Genomic DNA, 13,960 nt, shown 5'->3' on the forward strand with positions numbered 1-13,960 from the left:
TTTAATTGAATACTTGGAAAGTACAGAACATGGCATCCGCATGGGCAGAAGAAAATATCATCAGTATTTTTATTCCACTCTCTTGTGAACTGAACATACTTTATGGTATAGAAACATGGTTATGGATAAAATGTTCTTCCTTCTTTGTTTTACCCCAGCACACCACTAATGGACTGGTACCATTCTACTCTACAGCAGGCTAGCCTGAGGTCACTATGGGTTACTACAGTGATAGTCAAAAATAACTGGTTAACACACACAGTTGTTTACTGAGCCGGTATTTGTCCCAACAGAAGATTATATAGACCCTGGTTTACATTTTAACTTAAATTGAAAATGTGCTCACTGCATAGAACTGAGGAAAAAAAAAATTAAAAGCCAGAGTAAACAAAGTCCACCCACGACTTGATCATTTATATAAAAATGCTGATGTCGGAGAACAATACCTCGGAGGAAATAAGGTTTAAATTCTCTCAGTAAGATGAGAAAGAGATGGCTCAAATGCACTGACTTGCCATCTGCATGGCAAAGTGGAGAAGTCAGGGCTGGAAGGAAACTTAGCCAGCCTCTATTCCACCCCACTCCGCCTCGCTTATGTGCACACTTGTTACTCTAGCACAGAGAGAACATAAGAAGGAAGTTACCTAAAGACTCCCGGGTTGGTCCTGCCGAGGCCTAGAACGAGGGACTCTGTGATTTCCATGCTCTCAGAGCGCATCATTGGAACTATGTGCTTAAACAGGGAAGAAGGGGATGGGATGCCAACGATCTGAGGGAAAAAAATCAGAATGGCATTGACAATTACATAGCCAGCGAAATAACCTGACATTTCAACAATCTGTGGTCAAAGACAATGAATAGATGACATTTTTTGTGGCAAACAAGAATGCTGAATCAAACTCAGTTTTCAGTGCACGGAACCTAGAAAAGCTAAATGGCATGCTTGTTGGCTTACTTCAAGTTCATTCACAGAACTTGTTTGTGGGTCTCTGTATTTCTTAGAGAAAGACCCAGCACCACATAACAGTCCATGGACCCAACCAGATGTTTTCTGTCTTTAGATCCACAAACACAGAGAGACAAAATCCCGACACTCAGTTTCCTTCAACCATGCCATGATGCCTTGCTTCCTACCATGAAATCTATTTTAATGGTTCTTCTCCTATAGCCACTGTGTTCCTGTGTGATTTAGGCAAGTTCTGTAAGAGCATCTAAGTACTTAGATCATGTTTTCTGGAACAAGGTATGGAGGTTCACTCCTGTAATCCCAGGACTGGGGCGGCTAAGACAGGAAGCCTGCTGGAAGTCTGAGGCTAGCTCAGGTGGCACAGTTAAGTTCTCAGCCAACCTGGGTTATAGGTGAAACTTGTCTCATAAAACTAACAAATGAATGAATGAGCAAATCAATGAACTAATGAATGAATGAATGAATTATTGACTCCTGTTGGCAATGAGAAGTGTAATGGCTTGGGAAGCAGAGTAAAAAGAAACATGCATTATGACTTCCTTTAAAACATTCAGTATGCTATTTCTATGAATGCGATCCCTTTAGCCAAGGGAAAAACCTCTTATTCTTGATTCTAACTAGGAATCTACAAAGATAAAAATAGAATTTCTTGAAGTACTTTTTCTCCCTACCCAGTGAAAATGAAAGATGTATTCTTCAAGCTCTTTATGATGTTTTCCATGAGAGGAAACTTAAGACATCCCTCTGGTGGAATCACTGGGACTCCACAGAGGATGAGAAAGGCCCACCTTGGAATCGATGCTGTAGCCACTGTCAGGGGTGGACGCCAGCGTCTCGGGAGGAGAGCATCTCACGGAGCCTGTGGGTGCTGATGGGGACGGGGAGGTGGCTGCACTGCAGCAGAGGATCAGGTAGTTTCTCCATAGGCCAATGTACGAGTCGCTGCTCGTGGTGGCATTTACTTTCTTAGCATTGATGGGGCTACTGAAAAAAAAAAAAAGAAAAAAAAAGAAGTAGAAATCGCACACGTCTTCTTTAAGTAATAATTTTATTTGAAAATTTCACAACTCAATGCACCGTGTTCATATTTATCCATCATTGCCTCCGTCCGTCTACCACACTGTTGCCCTCCCAACTTTGTCTTCCTCTTTTCCTGTTATTAATAAACCCATCCCCCCAGGTCCAGTTACCACTGCTCACATGTGTGGCTCAGGCCATGCACTGACTGGGGCACCTACCAGTAGCCACACCCTCAACCGAGTGACTCTCTCTCCTCAGCAACTATCAAGTGCACACACATTTAGAAAGTTTTTATGTACCAATTTAAAAGGACATTGCTATTATAAAGTTTTATTACAAGTACTCAGTCTCTGTGGAAGGACAAGAGACATGAATAAAGTATTCGAAGCCTATCATGTGAGACAGAATGGGTAAGAGAGCTCTATGAGTTTATAGCCTTCATGCCTTTTCCACGCTCCATATTATAACACAACTCAGAGACTTTCCAGTGTATGTCACTTTTCAAAAGCACACATCATGAAAGCTGACTACCCATTGTGAAATGTGCTCTATTCAAAGCACTTACTTTATATCCACCTGGGGGGACAAGAGCTGCAGCCTGGTGTATGCGAACATCCACGCATAGCTCACGGCTGTAGAGCAGTGTTTGGGAAGGTTTTCTTGCTTTAGAAAACTGGAGAGACTTATAATCCAGGGGTCTTGGCCTTGGGTCACATGTGCAAATATCCAAATGTGTGAGGGGCTGATCACATCAAACTGGTGGCTGATGGGAGAAGAGTTCCAATCTGCTAATGTCTGCAGATCGACAGAGCTAGGGCAATACAGCAGAGTAGTCTAGAGAGAGAGAGAGAGAGAGGGCACAAATGATTATCACGCATCTGAGTAACTTTCAAAGGTTGTCTAAGGGAGGTGCTTTATTTGGGAAGTGGACGATTGGTGCTTTCTGGAATAGAAGACATGGAATGTGGCTGAAGCTAGGTTTAAGGAAGGAGTGCGTCTCTGACATTTCCACCGGGTTAATCCTCAAGAGAGACATGCTGTAGCTTTCACTATTCTCAAAAGGCTGTATGAACCAAGAAGGGTAAGATCCACAGCTTAAGTGATTCCGGTGTGAATTCCCAACTTTCCTGAGTCCACAGAACTCTTCAGAAGTAGAACAAAACCCATCCCAACAAAATGGCACAGCCTATAATGTGAGCTGTCGCCAGAGGTGCGCATCATTAAATATTTGTTCCTTAACATTCAGATTCTTAAAGAAATTAAGATCCGCCTTTTTTACATTTCATTCATTAAGCACTCTTTAAGGCATTATTAAGCCACTTATTGCTGGGCAGTGGTGTTGCACCCCTTTAATCCCAGCACTTGGGAGGCAGAGGCAGGCGATTTCTGAGTTCGAGGCCAGCCTGGTCTACAAAGTGAGTTCCAGGACAGCCAGGGCTACACAGAGGAAACCCTGTCTTGAAAAAAAACCAAACCAAACCAAAAATAAGTCACTTATTATTCTATTTGTTACCATAATACATAGATAGTGACCTAAAACACAATTTTTTTTAACTGTGTGCATTTTAAATCATGTCTTAGGCTTATAAAATTTTATTATTACCTGCCTTAGGTTGTGTATAACAAATGAGTTATAAGAACCAGGTGTTGGGCAGAAATAAATAAATCTTTCATCCACATAATCCAAACTGGGAGAATTAAAAATCCAAGCCGTAACTGTCATCGTTGTTCCTGTCCCAACCTCGGACTCTTGACTTCCCTCCCCTTCCCACCCACACTCCATAAAACTAAAAGACCTTTGCATGCCTTAGGCTGGATAGGTCCCTGGGTTCTATTCCAAACCGAGGAGATAGAAAGGACAGAAGACGACGGAGAGGAGAACTAAAGAAATTTATACCATCAGTTTTTTTTTTGTAATTTCTGACAAAATGTTTCTCTACGTGTTAACATACTATTTATTTAACTTCAAAAAGTAAATGAAAATATTCACTGAAAAAAGCAAAGAAATCCAAGATTTCCCTCCTCTACCCCCTTGATTTAAAGAGTATTTCTTTGCATGACTTTGCAGAACCACTAAGCAGCAGGTCACAGTCAGGTGACATCACATTTAAGGGAAATGTCTTAGGAAAAGACTAAAAATGTACCAAGACCAACTTATTTTTAATGGCAATAAGAACTAGCCATGGCGTCAGCACACGCACTTTAAAACCCTTCGGATGCTCCAGAAATATTTTATGACTGTTGCGTTTGTTAAGGAGATACATTTCCACATTTCCGCATATGCACAGATGTGGGTGTGTATTCACCTGCCTTAAGTCCCAAGATAAGATGGAGAGGAAATTCCCCAGTTACCTGATCGGCCCCCGTGAGGTGGATGAAGCTCTCCAGAATGGATGGGCTCAGTCTGTCCATCACATCTATGGCTAACTCATCATCACCCTGTAAAAAGGAGAGCGACCGCACATCTAAACAAATGAGGAATGCTTAAGAAACATAAGCAAAGGGAAGTGAAGCTGAATAGGGTGTGAGCTCGCCCTCTTTTCTTGTGAAGACTTGGGGAGCAGGGTCTGGTGGAGGGAGGAGGGGCGGATGGGCAGGCTGGGGTTTGCATCAGGCCCACTCCAGCAGGCAGCCACAAAGTAAAGTATGCCCTCCGCGCTTCACGAGATGACTCCCCGAGATGCCTCTCCCTTACCTTAGGTACCTCCAAAAGTGCAAATAAAGCCCGGATCTCTCGAAGGACGCTGACTGCCAGCCTTCTCGTGGCAGGCCGACTGCTACAGAGGATGACCAGGGCAAAGCCTTCGACCACATGGAACACAGTGGAATATGGGTTCCTTTCCAGAGGAGGGGGGTGAGGGCCTCCATTAGCAATGCCGTGCTTGAAAAATCAATGCAAGTTAAGACAGATAGAGTTTTAAAAATGTGTGGATTTGAAAAGTGAACAGTAACCAGTAAGGCAAATTACAGGCATTATGGTAACAGGCCTGCCTCCACTCAAGTGACTAAACAGCATTTACTTTATTTAAAATGTAATAGTGTGGCCTGGGTGTGATGGTGTGGACTGCCATCTCGGCAACTCGGGAGGCTGAAGCAGGAAGGTCTCAAGTTTCAGGCCAGTGTAGGAGACAGAATGAGTTCAAAGCCAGCTTGGGCAGTAACTTTGTGAGTCTCAAAATAAAATAAAAGCAGAGTTTGGTGTGCATCTCGGGGGTAGAGCCCTTGTAGGGGGAGTGAGGCTCAAAGCTCAACTGATCTGTTATCAGATCACCAAAGAAATCAGAGTATGCCGAGAATAGTGTTCCAATGGAGCCTGGCCATGGTGGCCCATGCCTTTAGTCCCAGCACTTGGGAGGTAGAGGCAGGTGAATCTAAAGTTCAAGGCCAACCTGGTCTACAGAATGAGTTCTAGGACAACCAAGGCAACACAGAGAAACCCTGTCTTAAAACAAACAAACAAACAAAAAACAAACAAACAAAAAACCCAACCCTTATATGGTAAAGAAGCACAGACCTGTGCGCTCAAGAAACTGGAGCCTTTGCAAAAGCCATCAATCCAAATGACACAGTACCAAAGGTTTCAGGTATAAGCTTTGAAATGCTGGAAATGCCTTACTGTAAGAATTAATTCTATGATTCCGGTGCTTGATAAAACGTTAACGTGATACCAAACGAAGAAGGCTAAAGGCCGGACACAAACGCTTGGTAGCCAATACATGAATGAGGAGAAAGTCCAGCACAAGGGATTATCATCAAAAGAAGGTCATTCCGACCAGTAACAACGAGAGCCAGCGTGTGTCAGTTAACTTCACAACCCGTCACTTACTACTGATCAGCCCCAAGGCAATACAGTGGGAGAGCACTTGGTACCTGGGAGTCCTGGGTCCTGTTGTACATCTGAGCTGCCTGTTTCCACTGATTTATTAATTGTACCAACATCTTTACAGCATTATCAAGAAGGGTGGGGTGGACATCAGTCACTTCACGAACGATAAAATACACAAAGCCTGAAAGCACATCCTCCCGCCAGTCTGGGAAATCAAGCATCAGTGCCTGCAGGGTGTTGAAGGCCAGCGCCCGCAGTTCTTCATCCATGTGGATCGTGAGCCTGTCCAAGACACAATTCCACACAAGCCCGTGAGTGGGTAGCGGGGTAAAACATGGTGCCTGCCGTCACCTAACACTTAAAAGTAAGAAACCCCAACATCCGTCTCTCCTAAAACTGAAAACTAAGATACTTGATCCGTCCCTTCACATGCTCTGGGAGCATGAAGACAGACGCCAGGCTCACTCTGCACTGCTATGAGCCCCTGTCTGTACCAGTCTATAGTTTAAATTCCATGGGAATTGATTCACGATCACTGATGGTTTTGCTAACGCTCAGGACAGTAAGTCTTGAATTTAATTGATAGACTTTTGATTGGAAATACAGATGGTATCAGAAATCCACTGCAAATTCCTTCAATCCTTAACACACTTTATAGTGCTCTCCAATAATCAATATAAAAATATATCCAACCACACGGGATCTTAATAATAACTTACACTTATTTAGTTACCGGAGAGGTCATGACTAATGTCAACCATTTCTTAAAGGCATTTATGGTTGTAGATGGAATATAAATAGCTCATTACAAAGGCAATATCAAGATGGAGTCAAAAGAAGTCATTCCTGAGGGTAGGAATGGGAGTAATGTAAGAAAAAAGGGCTACGCCTTGAAAATAAAATGGGCCACAGCCCACCAGGTCCGAACTAGCTGAGGGCTTAGTAACTCAGTACGTATTAACATTTTAAAAAGTTAAGTTACTTTTTAAACACTTCAATACACTGATCATAATTTTAGTTATAAGATTTTTAAGAGGGTGGGGGATAGGTAAAATTAAAAGATGGCTGCAGTCCCGATCTGGAGTTGAGGATTATTTTCGTGGCTGATGATAAAGGCAAGTGCATTAAAGTTAGAGATGACCTGAAGGAACAGGTAGTTCCAAGGCATACTCTGTGCGCGCGCGCGCGCGCATGTGTGTGTGTGCGCGCGCTCCCACACACATGCACAGGAAGGCGAAGTTATGATGAGTGAGGGGGATGGTATGTGGCTAAGAAGGGAGGTATCAGTTTGCTGATCTCAGCTCTGGTCTTCACTATAAGCCAGCTTTCAACTGACAGAAACTAAAGAGACATCCATTGCAGTGGGGCATATTTTAGGAGCAAATAACACTAGTTATTTACAATGCCTTTAAACCCGTGACTGTCTAAATATCTCATACCAAATCAGTGTGACTCAGGACGTACGTGCCTTGTGCAGGGGAGAGAACAATGGGACCTTGCTAATTAAATTCAAGGGATTATTTTTCCCTCAAGACTTTGTAGAGGTCTCTAAATTCACAACACGCCTTGTGTGGTTGTCTGCTCTCTGGCTTCCCTTACTTTTGAGTAAGGAAGAGTTAGACACTGTAATTCCAAACCAACATATTCTAGATTCTTTCTGGCCATGCAAGTAAATTAATTTAAAATGACAGCTGCAGGGAGAGGAAGGAAAGGAGGTAGCAATTAAACTGTCATTCACTGCTCCGAGGCTGGCTCCTTCCGGCCCCAGCATCCCTCGCCTGAGCCTGTCAGGTGTGGCTTCATTATTGGGGGAGGTAAGAGGGGTGATGTCAGAAATTTATCTTGCAGGATCATCTTTCCGGCAAGATGTAGGTCAAGGGAGGCTGAGGTGGCACCAGTGAGGATGGATTTGACAGTAGCTGCTCACTGCAGTAAGGACGAACACTGCGGGTTAGCACTTCAGGTTCCTAGTAGGATGCCAGTTTTCTAATTCTGCACTGTTTATATTTTATCTATTGTATTTTGGAGACGGAGGCCTCAGTATATAACACAGTCTGGCCTCCAATTCTCAATTCTTCCTGCTTCTGACTCTTGAGCGCTGGGAGCCCACACAACGGTGGAAGTAAAGGACCAACACCAATCCAAAGACGACCTCTGAACTTTACACCTGTGCCATGGCATGTGTCCCCCACCCATCATACACATACACATATGATAAGAAGAAATTAAAGTTTCTTTTTTAATTAAAAAAAATTAAGGGAGAGCTGAGCCTCTTAGCACAAACATCAAACTGCAGATACTTAAGAGACTGAGGCAGGAGGATTCCCAGGTTCAGACCTGCCTGGCATACAGAGGATATCAAGGTCGACTTTGAGAGCCTAGTGAGACCTTATTTCAAAATGAAGCATACACGTGTACCTATACATGGGGCAGCAGGATCTGCAGCTATAGAGGAGTTCTTGCCTAACATGTACAAGCCTTTAGGTTCAATTCAGTGCCACAAGCCAGCAATAAAGAGGCTGAGTGGGGAGAGAGAAGTTATGGAAAAGCAGTTTCAAGTGAGCCCCTCGACTCCTCATAGTTGAGAGACAAATGCCACCGTCTCCGGGGTCCCAGCACCTGAGGGAGGCGCAAGGCTGTCTGGGAAGTGCCAGGTGTTCTCACCCAGGGCTTGAACAAGCTACTGTGCTGTAGCAATCTGGTCACTATTTACACAATATGGTGATTGCCCAGCAACCAGCAAACAAACCAGTCACTGTGTTTGGTTTTCCACTAGGGTGTGGCTGGCCAACTGTGGCTCTGGGCAGGCTCCAGAGCAGATGCCCAGTCATGTTCGGTCCTGCAATATGGTCTGGCTGCTTCTGTAATGCCACAGTGGGAATGCAGACAGGACACACACTGAGGCAGTGGGTCTCAACCTTCTTAATACTATTATTACCCTTTAATACAGCTCCTCATATGGTAGCGACCCCCCAACCACTGCCACTTCACAAAGTGTGAGTTTGCTAGTTATGGATTTAATGTAAATACCTGTGTTTTCTGGTGGTCTCAGGTCACCCCTGTGAAAGGGTTTTTCAACACCCCCTACCCCCAAAGGTTGAGAACCTCCGGATTATAGCACAATCAGCAAAACCACGAAATATTTACTCTCTGGTCTTCCATGGAGAAGCTGACCCCATAACTGCATGATCCCCAGGGGCACCCACACAGCAGAGCCTCAGCAGGCTTAGAATTAGGCTGGGAGACTTCACTTAAGTGTGGTTGCCATGGTATTTATCTACTTTATAGAGCTAATGGAGGAAGAAGAGGAGTAAACGCTTGAAGGCAGCAGGCTCTCCTGCAGCAGAAAAAGCTAACTGGGTTGTGGTCGCTACTCAGGATGCTGATGTGGGTGGGATGACCTCAGGATGCTGAAACCTCACTGAGCACCACGTAAGGGATGTTTGTCACGTAAACCCAGTGAACTGACAGTGAACCGGGAAATGGGGCTGAAAGGGGAACTCGGGAGGAAGTTAGAAGTTAAAAATTTGAGAGGGGGTTAATAAAAGATGAGAACGAAGAGAGCAAATCAGATGGCTTGAAGCTGCGTCTGCTGTGAACACGAGAGTCGGGAATAATGCCACTCACCTTGCTAACAGCTCAATGAGGTCCGTTCTGCTCATACCATCGGGAATCAACCTTGGAATTGCAGCAATGCAGGTTCTAAACAAATCGATTTTGGGTTTTCTTTCCCCCCTGAAAAATGTATCACAACAAACAAACAGAAAACGGAATAAGAAGCATATCATGTGGGGTAGAAAGATCCATTTTACAAAAATGTTACAGAAGGCAGGAGCATAGTTTCAAGGCTAATGGGTCCAATAAAAAAAGGGGGCACAAGCTGGAGAGAGGGCTCAGTGGTTAAGAAAACTGACTGCTCTTCCGGAGGTCCTGAGTTCAAATCCCAGCAATCACACGAAGGCTCACAACCATCTGTAATGAGATCTGATATCTTTTTCTGGTGTGTCTGAAGACAGCTATAGTGTATTTACATATAATAATAAATAAATAAATCTTAAAAAGGGGGGGGCACAAGCAAATACACATACAGACCCAGCAGCCATCCATAAACAACGGAAAGGACGGAGACCATTCAGGAAGATGAGGGCTAATACCTGATCTCATTAATTAGGAAACATGTATAATAACTTTATAATTTTAAATACTTAAAAAGTTCTATCCACTTTTATATTTAAAAAGAACTTAGTTATTCACAAACACCACTAAATACCAGTTACTATCAGGAATAGCTGTGTGATGGTTAACGTGGCTTGTGAACTTCCTAGGACCTAGCATCAAGCACACAGGGTGCAAACCTCGGGCCACGCCTTGAGGGATTCCCTACACTGGATCGAGGTAGGGAGTCACATTGTGAAGGTAGGAGACATTATTCCAGGGTCTGGTCGATATCAAAGAAAGAAAGCTAGCAGAGCCGAAACATTCATTGCTCTCTGTGTCGTGAGCACACCGTGACTGACTGTCTCAAGGCCCCGCCGCCATGACCTCGCTCCACACAAGGATGGAGCTACGGACTCAAATCAATTTTTCTTCCTCGAGCTGTTGTGGTTCAGGTATTTTGTCACACGGCAACAAGATAAGTAAGTAGTAAAAGTCGTGTTGATGCTAAAAATATCTGAAATGATAAGTTTTACAATCAGATGTCCTCATAGACGAGGATTCATATTGACTGTTCTTGTGATACACACCCGTATCTGTTTAGATTTTACACAATTACTATGCACTGATGTTTTAAGACTTAGTCCCTCCTGAGGGACAGATGTTTAATACAATTTAATTTTATTATGTGTGTGTCTACGATGGGGGGCAGGGAGGCGATGCTAAGGCCCAAATCCATGGCCTTACTTATGCTAGGCAGGAGGAGCTCTGCCACTGAGCTATCTTCTCACCTCCTCTACGATAGTTTTGGGAAGTTATTCACAAGTTTTACAAACCACTTAATGCGTGGCTTTTCGTTTTCGTCTGTATTTGAAGAGACGCTTTTCAGTTTCACCCTCATCATTTTCTAGTTACTCCAATAATAATCCCTGCGCAATCAAGAATCAACATGTTCGAAGAGTTTGGGTCAGTCTTTGTTAGAGATATTGGCACAGTTGCTACTCTGTGTGGCTTTACGATGCATGGATTAGAGGGACCAAAAGCCAGATTAAAAAAAAAAAAAAGCCGGGCGGTGGTGGCGCATGCCTTTAATCCCAGCACTTGGGAGGCAGAGGCAGGCAGATTTCTGAGTTCGAGGCCAGCCTGGTCTACAAAGTGAGTTCCAGGACAGCCAGGGCTATACAGAGAAACCCTGTCTCGAAAAACCAAAAAAAAAAAAAAAAAGAAAAAAAAATACAGGATCCCATTTAGGCCGCAGCTACTGTTTTAACAATAATGGCACAAATGTCAGGACTGGCTCTCCAGTCCGTAAGACATTTACTAAAATGGACAACTGAAGAGAAGCTGGGGCCAACAGAGATAAAAGTGGAGGGGGAAAAAACCAAAAAAACCAAAAACCATAGCAAATTCTTGCAATTTCAGGTTGTCACAGCATCTTCTCTAATAAATGTGAACGTAACTGGAGCAGCGTGTCTCAGAGACCTCTGATGATGTCTGGCTCTACAAACTCCCCTTTATCACAGATACAGATATCATTACTGGGTGTTAGCACTGCCCCATGAGACCACAGTGAGACAAGCTAGATACCTGTGCCCAGATGCAGCATGCAGACATGCCACAGCGACTTTCTAAGGAATAAATTAGGTCCACTACATGCCCCTCTTTGCCATTTAAAGTTCATTGTTAGACTACAGTTAGAGATCCCAGGAAGGGAAATTCAAATGGAATTGTGAAAGGAGAGCAAGCTGATCAGGGGACAGTTACTGTATCCATGAGGCTCGCATAGGACCACGGGAGGAACTGGATGTAAATGTTGTTGACTTTAACGCAAGAGTGTTTGTGATGAGCAGGAGAAAATGTCTCAGAGGAAGTCACACACACAGAAACCTTCACATTTGAAAACTCTCAGAACACTATATTACAGCTGTAAGCAAGAGCCATAAAGTACATAAGCCCAGAGAACAAAATATCCCACAGTATATTCTAAGACCTGCAATGCAGATTCCTAAATCTACATTTACATCTAAAACCCCCTTTTAGAGAATACTGATTCTCTACAGCAAACAACAGGCATGGCTATCAAAAAACATAACTCCTCACAGAAAGGGAGTATCTAACAATAGAGAGAAAAGATGCTAGGTGAAAAACAGCAAGCATGGCGGGTAGGGGAGGGGCTGCCTCTAAAAGACTTGCCCATGCTCTATTCCCTAGGCACTCTCTGGTTTCTACAATGGCTCTCAGATTTACAGGACTCTTGGCTTTCTTTTCTTTTCTTTTTTCTTTTTTTTTTTAAGCAGGACTCTGTAAGTAGGGTCATTTATTAAACTTGATGAAGTCAACCGTATAATACATATCTGTGTTAAGTGGAAATTATTCATGTGACAAATGAAAGTCAGGTTCATTATGAGACTTACATTATCTACACTAGTGGAGCATTGCATAAAATAACAAAAAATTTGAGCATGGGGGAGGAATCTCTGTATTGAAAACTATAGCAGGCCATCAATGGGAGGAGAGGCCCTTGGTCTTGTGAAGATCATATGCCCCAGTACAGGGGAAAACCAGGGCCTGGAGGCGGGAATGGGAGGGTTGAGGAGCAGGGCAGGGGACAGGGGTGGGGGAAGAGGTTATAGGGGAACTTTCGGGATAGCATTTCAAATGTAAATGAAGAAAATATCTAATAATAATAAAAAAAAGATAAAGAAACTATAGCAAATGGCCACATGTAAGAAGTCCAGGGGAAAGTATATGGAAGCAAGTAACTTGTGTGTACCCTTCTGTGAAAATGGAAGCAGCCGTGGAGGCAGAGGCACGCCACGGAGGCATGTATTTACTACGTACGTAATCATGTCTTCAGGCTCTTTGTTGGACATCTGCACACTGGTCATACACATTGGTCTCCCAACCTCTTTGTCCAAATGTCGGAGAATGCTGTCTAATGCTTTTCTTACTTGAGGATAGTAAACTGACATTCCTAAGAGAGGAAGGACACCATCACAAGAATGCCAGCAACTGCATGAAGGACTGCTTTCTGTAGTAACAACCTATCAGCCTCTCAAGGAAGAAACCTTGCTGCTGCTACTACGTTAGAAGATGCTCCACCTGTAACATGCTCTGGGCTACTGCGTACAAATTGCACAGAAACATTAAAGGCCAGAACATACACAATGGTAACCTATGAGGAAGCACATTTAACAGGAAGACTCTTGACAGGAATACTAGAAACATCAAAATGTGATCGCTAGATCACTGTAGCACTGGGGCATCCACACTTGGCAATGGGTACACTTTAGACTTGACTACGGATTTGCACAGCATAGTTGAAACGTATTCCTTCCAGTGACCACTGACCTATGACTTTGGCCTCTTCGTCTGTCAAGGTTTTATTGAGAAAAATCTTTTTCACACGAAGAGTGTTTCCTGAGGGAAGAATGACTCCTGTGGTGGGCATGGGAGGGTCGCCATCCTTCTGCTGCAGGCTGTCCGCGATGACGAGGAAGACTCGAAGGCCGATGTTCATCCTCTTCAGAGAAAACAGACCCAAGAGGAAGAGATCAGGGCCAGGCATTGCCTAGGCTAAGGGGGTTGGGAGAAAGAAGGACAGAAGGGATCTAATCTGTCTGCCTGACACTGTGAACCAGCCCAGGTAGCAGAATTTCAAATTCCCAGATGGGGCTCATTGTCCTGAGTCAACTATCTCCCCTTGTCTCTAAGGCTCATTTGATACCTCTCTGCGATTTCGCAACTACCCTGGCTCTTTCAGCACCCCTCCCCTCGCTTAAGACCGCTTTTCTCCTTTACAGGGAAAAACTGTATCAACTCAAGCTTTCAAGGAATCACACCAGACTACTGACAGTCAGACATGCTGTTGGTCCCCTTTGGTCTTCTCACAGTGCAGGGGTGATGGCCTCCTAGACTTGTTGGAATTTCCATGAATGTGGTGGTCTGAATTAAGGATGGCTCCCAGAGGCTCTTACTAGGGAGTGGCACTA

General features: G+C 43.9%; 1 protein-coding gene across 12 annotated transcripts in view; it reads right to left on the reverse strand.

The window, feature by feature from the left end:
- Fryl (FRY like transcription coactivator) overlaps positions 1–13,960 on the reverse strand; it is a 233,474-nt gene that overhangs the window by 71,622 nt on the left and 147,892 nt on the right. For all 12 annotated transcript variants that reach the window (XM_021161844.2, XM_029477618.1, XM_029477617.1 and 9 more), the window contains 9 exons: positions 13,320–13,491; positions 12,810–12,942; positions 9,441–9,548; positions 5,858–6,095; positions 4,683–4,868; positions 4,340–4,426; positions 2,553–2,821; positions 1,756–1,951; positions 645–769 (listed from right to left, as the gene is read on the reverse strand). In XM_021161844.2, coding sequence (XP_021017503.1) covers positions 645–769; positions 1,756–1,951; positions 2,553–2,821; positions 4,340–4,426; positions 4,683–4,868; positions 5,858–6,095; positions 9,441–9,548; positions 12,810–12,942; positions 13,320–13,491 — 1,514 coding nt within the window. The remainder of the gene's footprint in view (positions 1–644; positions 770–1,755; positions 1,952–2,552; positions 2,822–4,339; positions 4,427–4,682; positions 4,869–5,857; positions 6,096–9,440; positions 9,549–12,809; positions 12,943–13,319; positions 13,492–13,960) is intronic.

This window comes from Mus caroli, chromosome 5, assembly GCF_900094665.2.
Source record: "Mus caroli chromosome 5, CAROLI_EIJ_v1.1, whole genome shotgun sequence".
Lineage (NCBI taxonomy): Eukaryota > Metazoa > Chordata > Mammalia > Rodentia > Muridae > Mus > Mus caroli.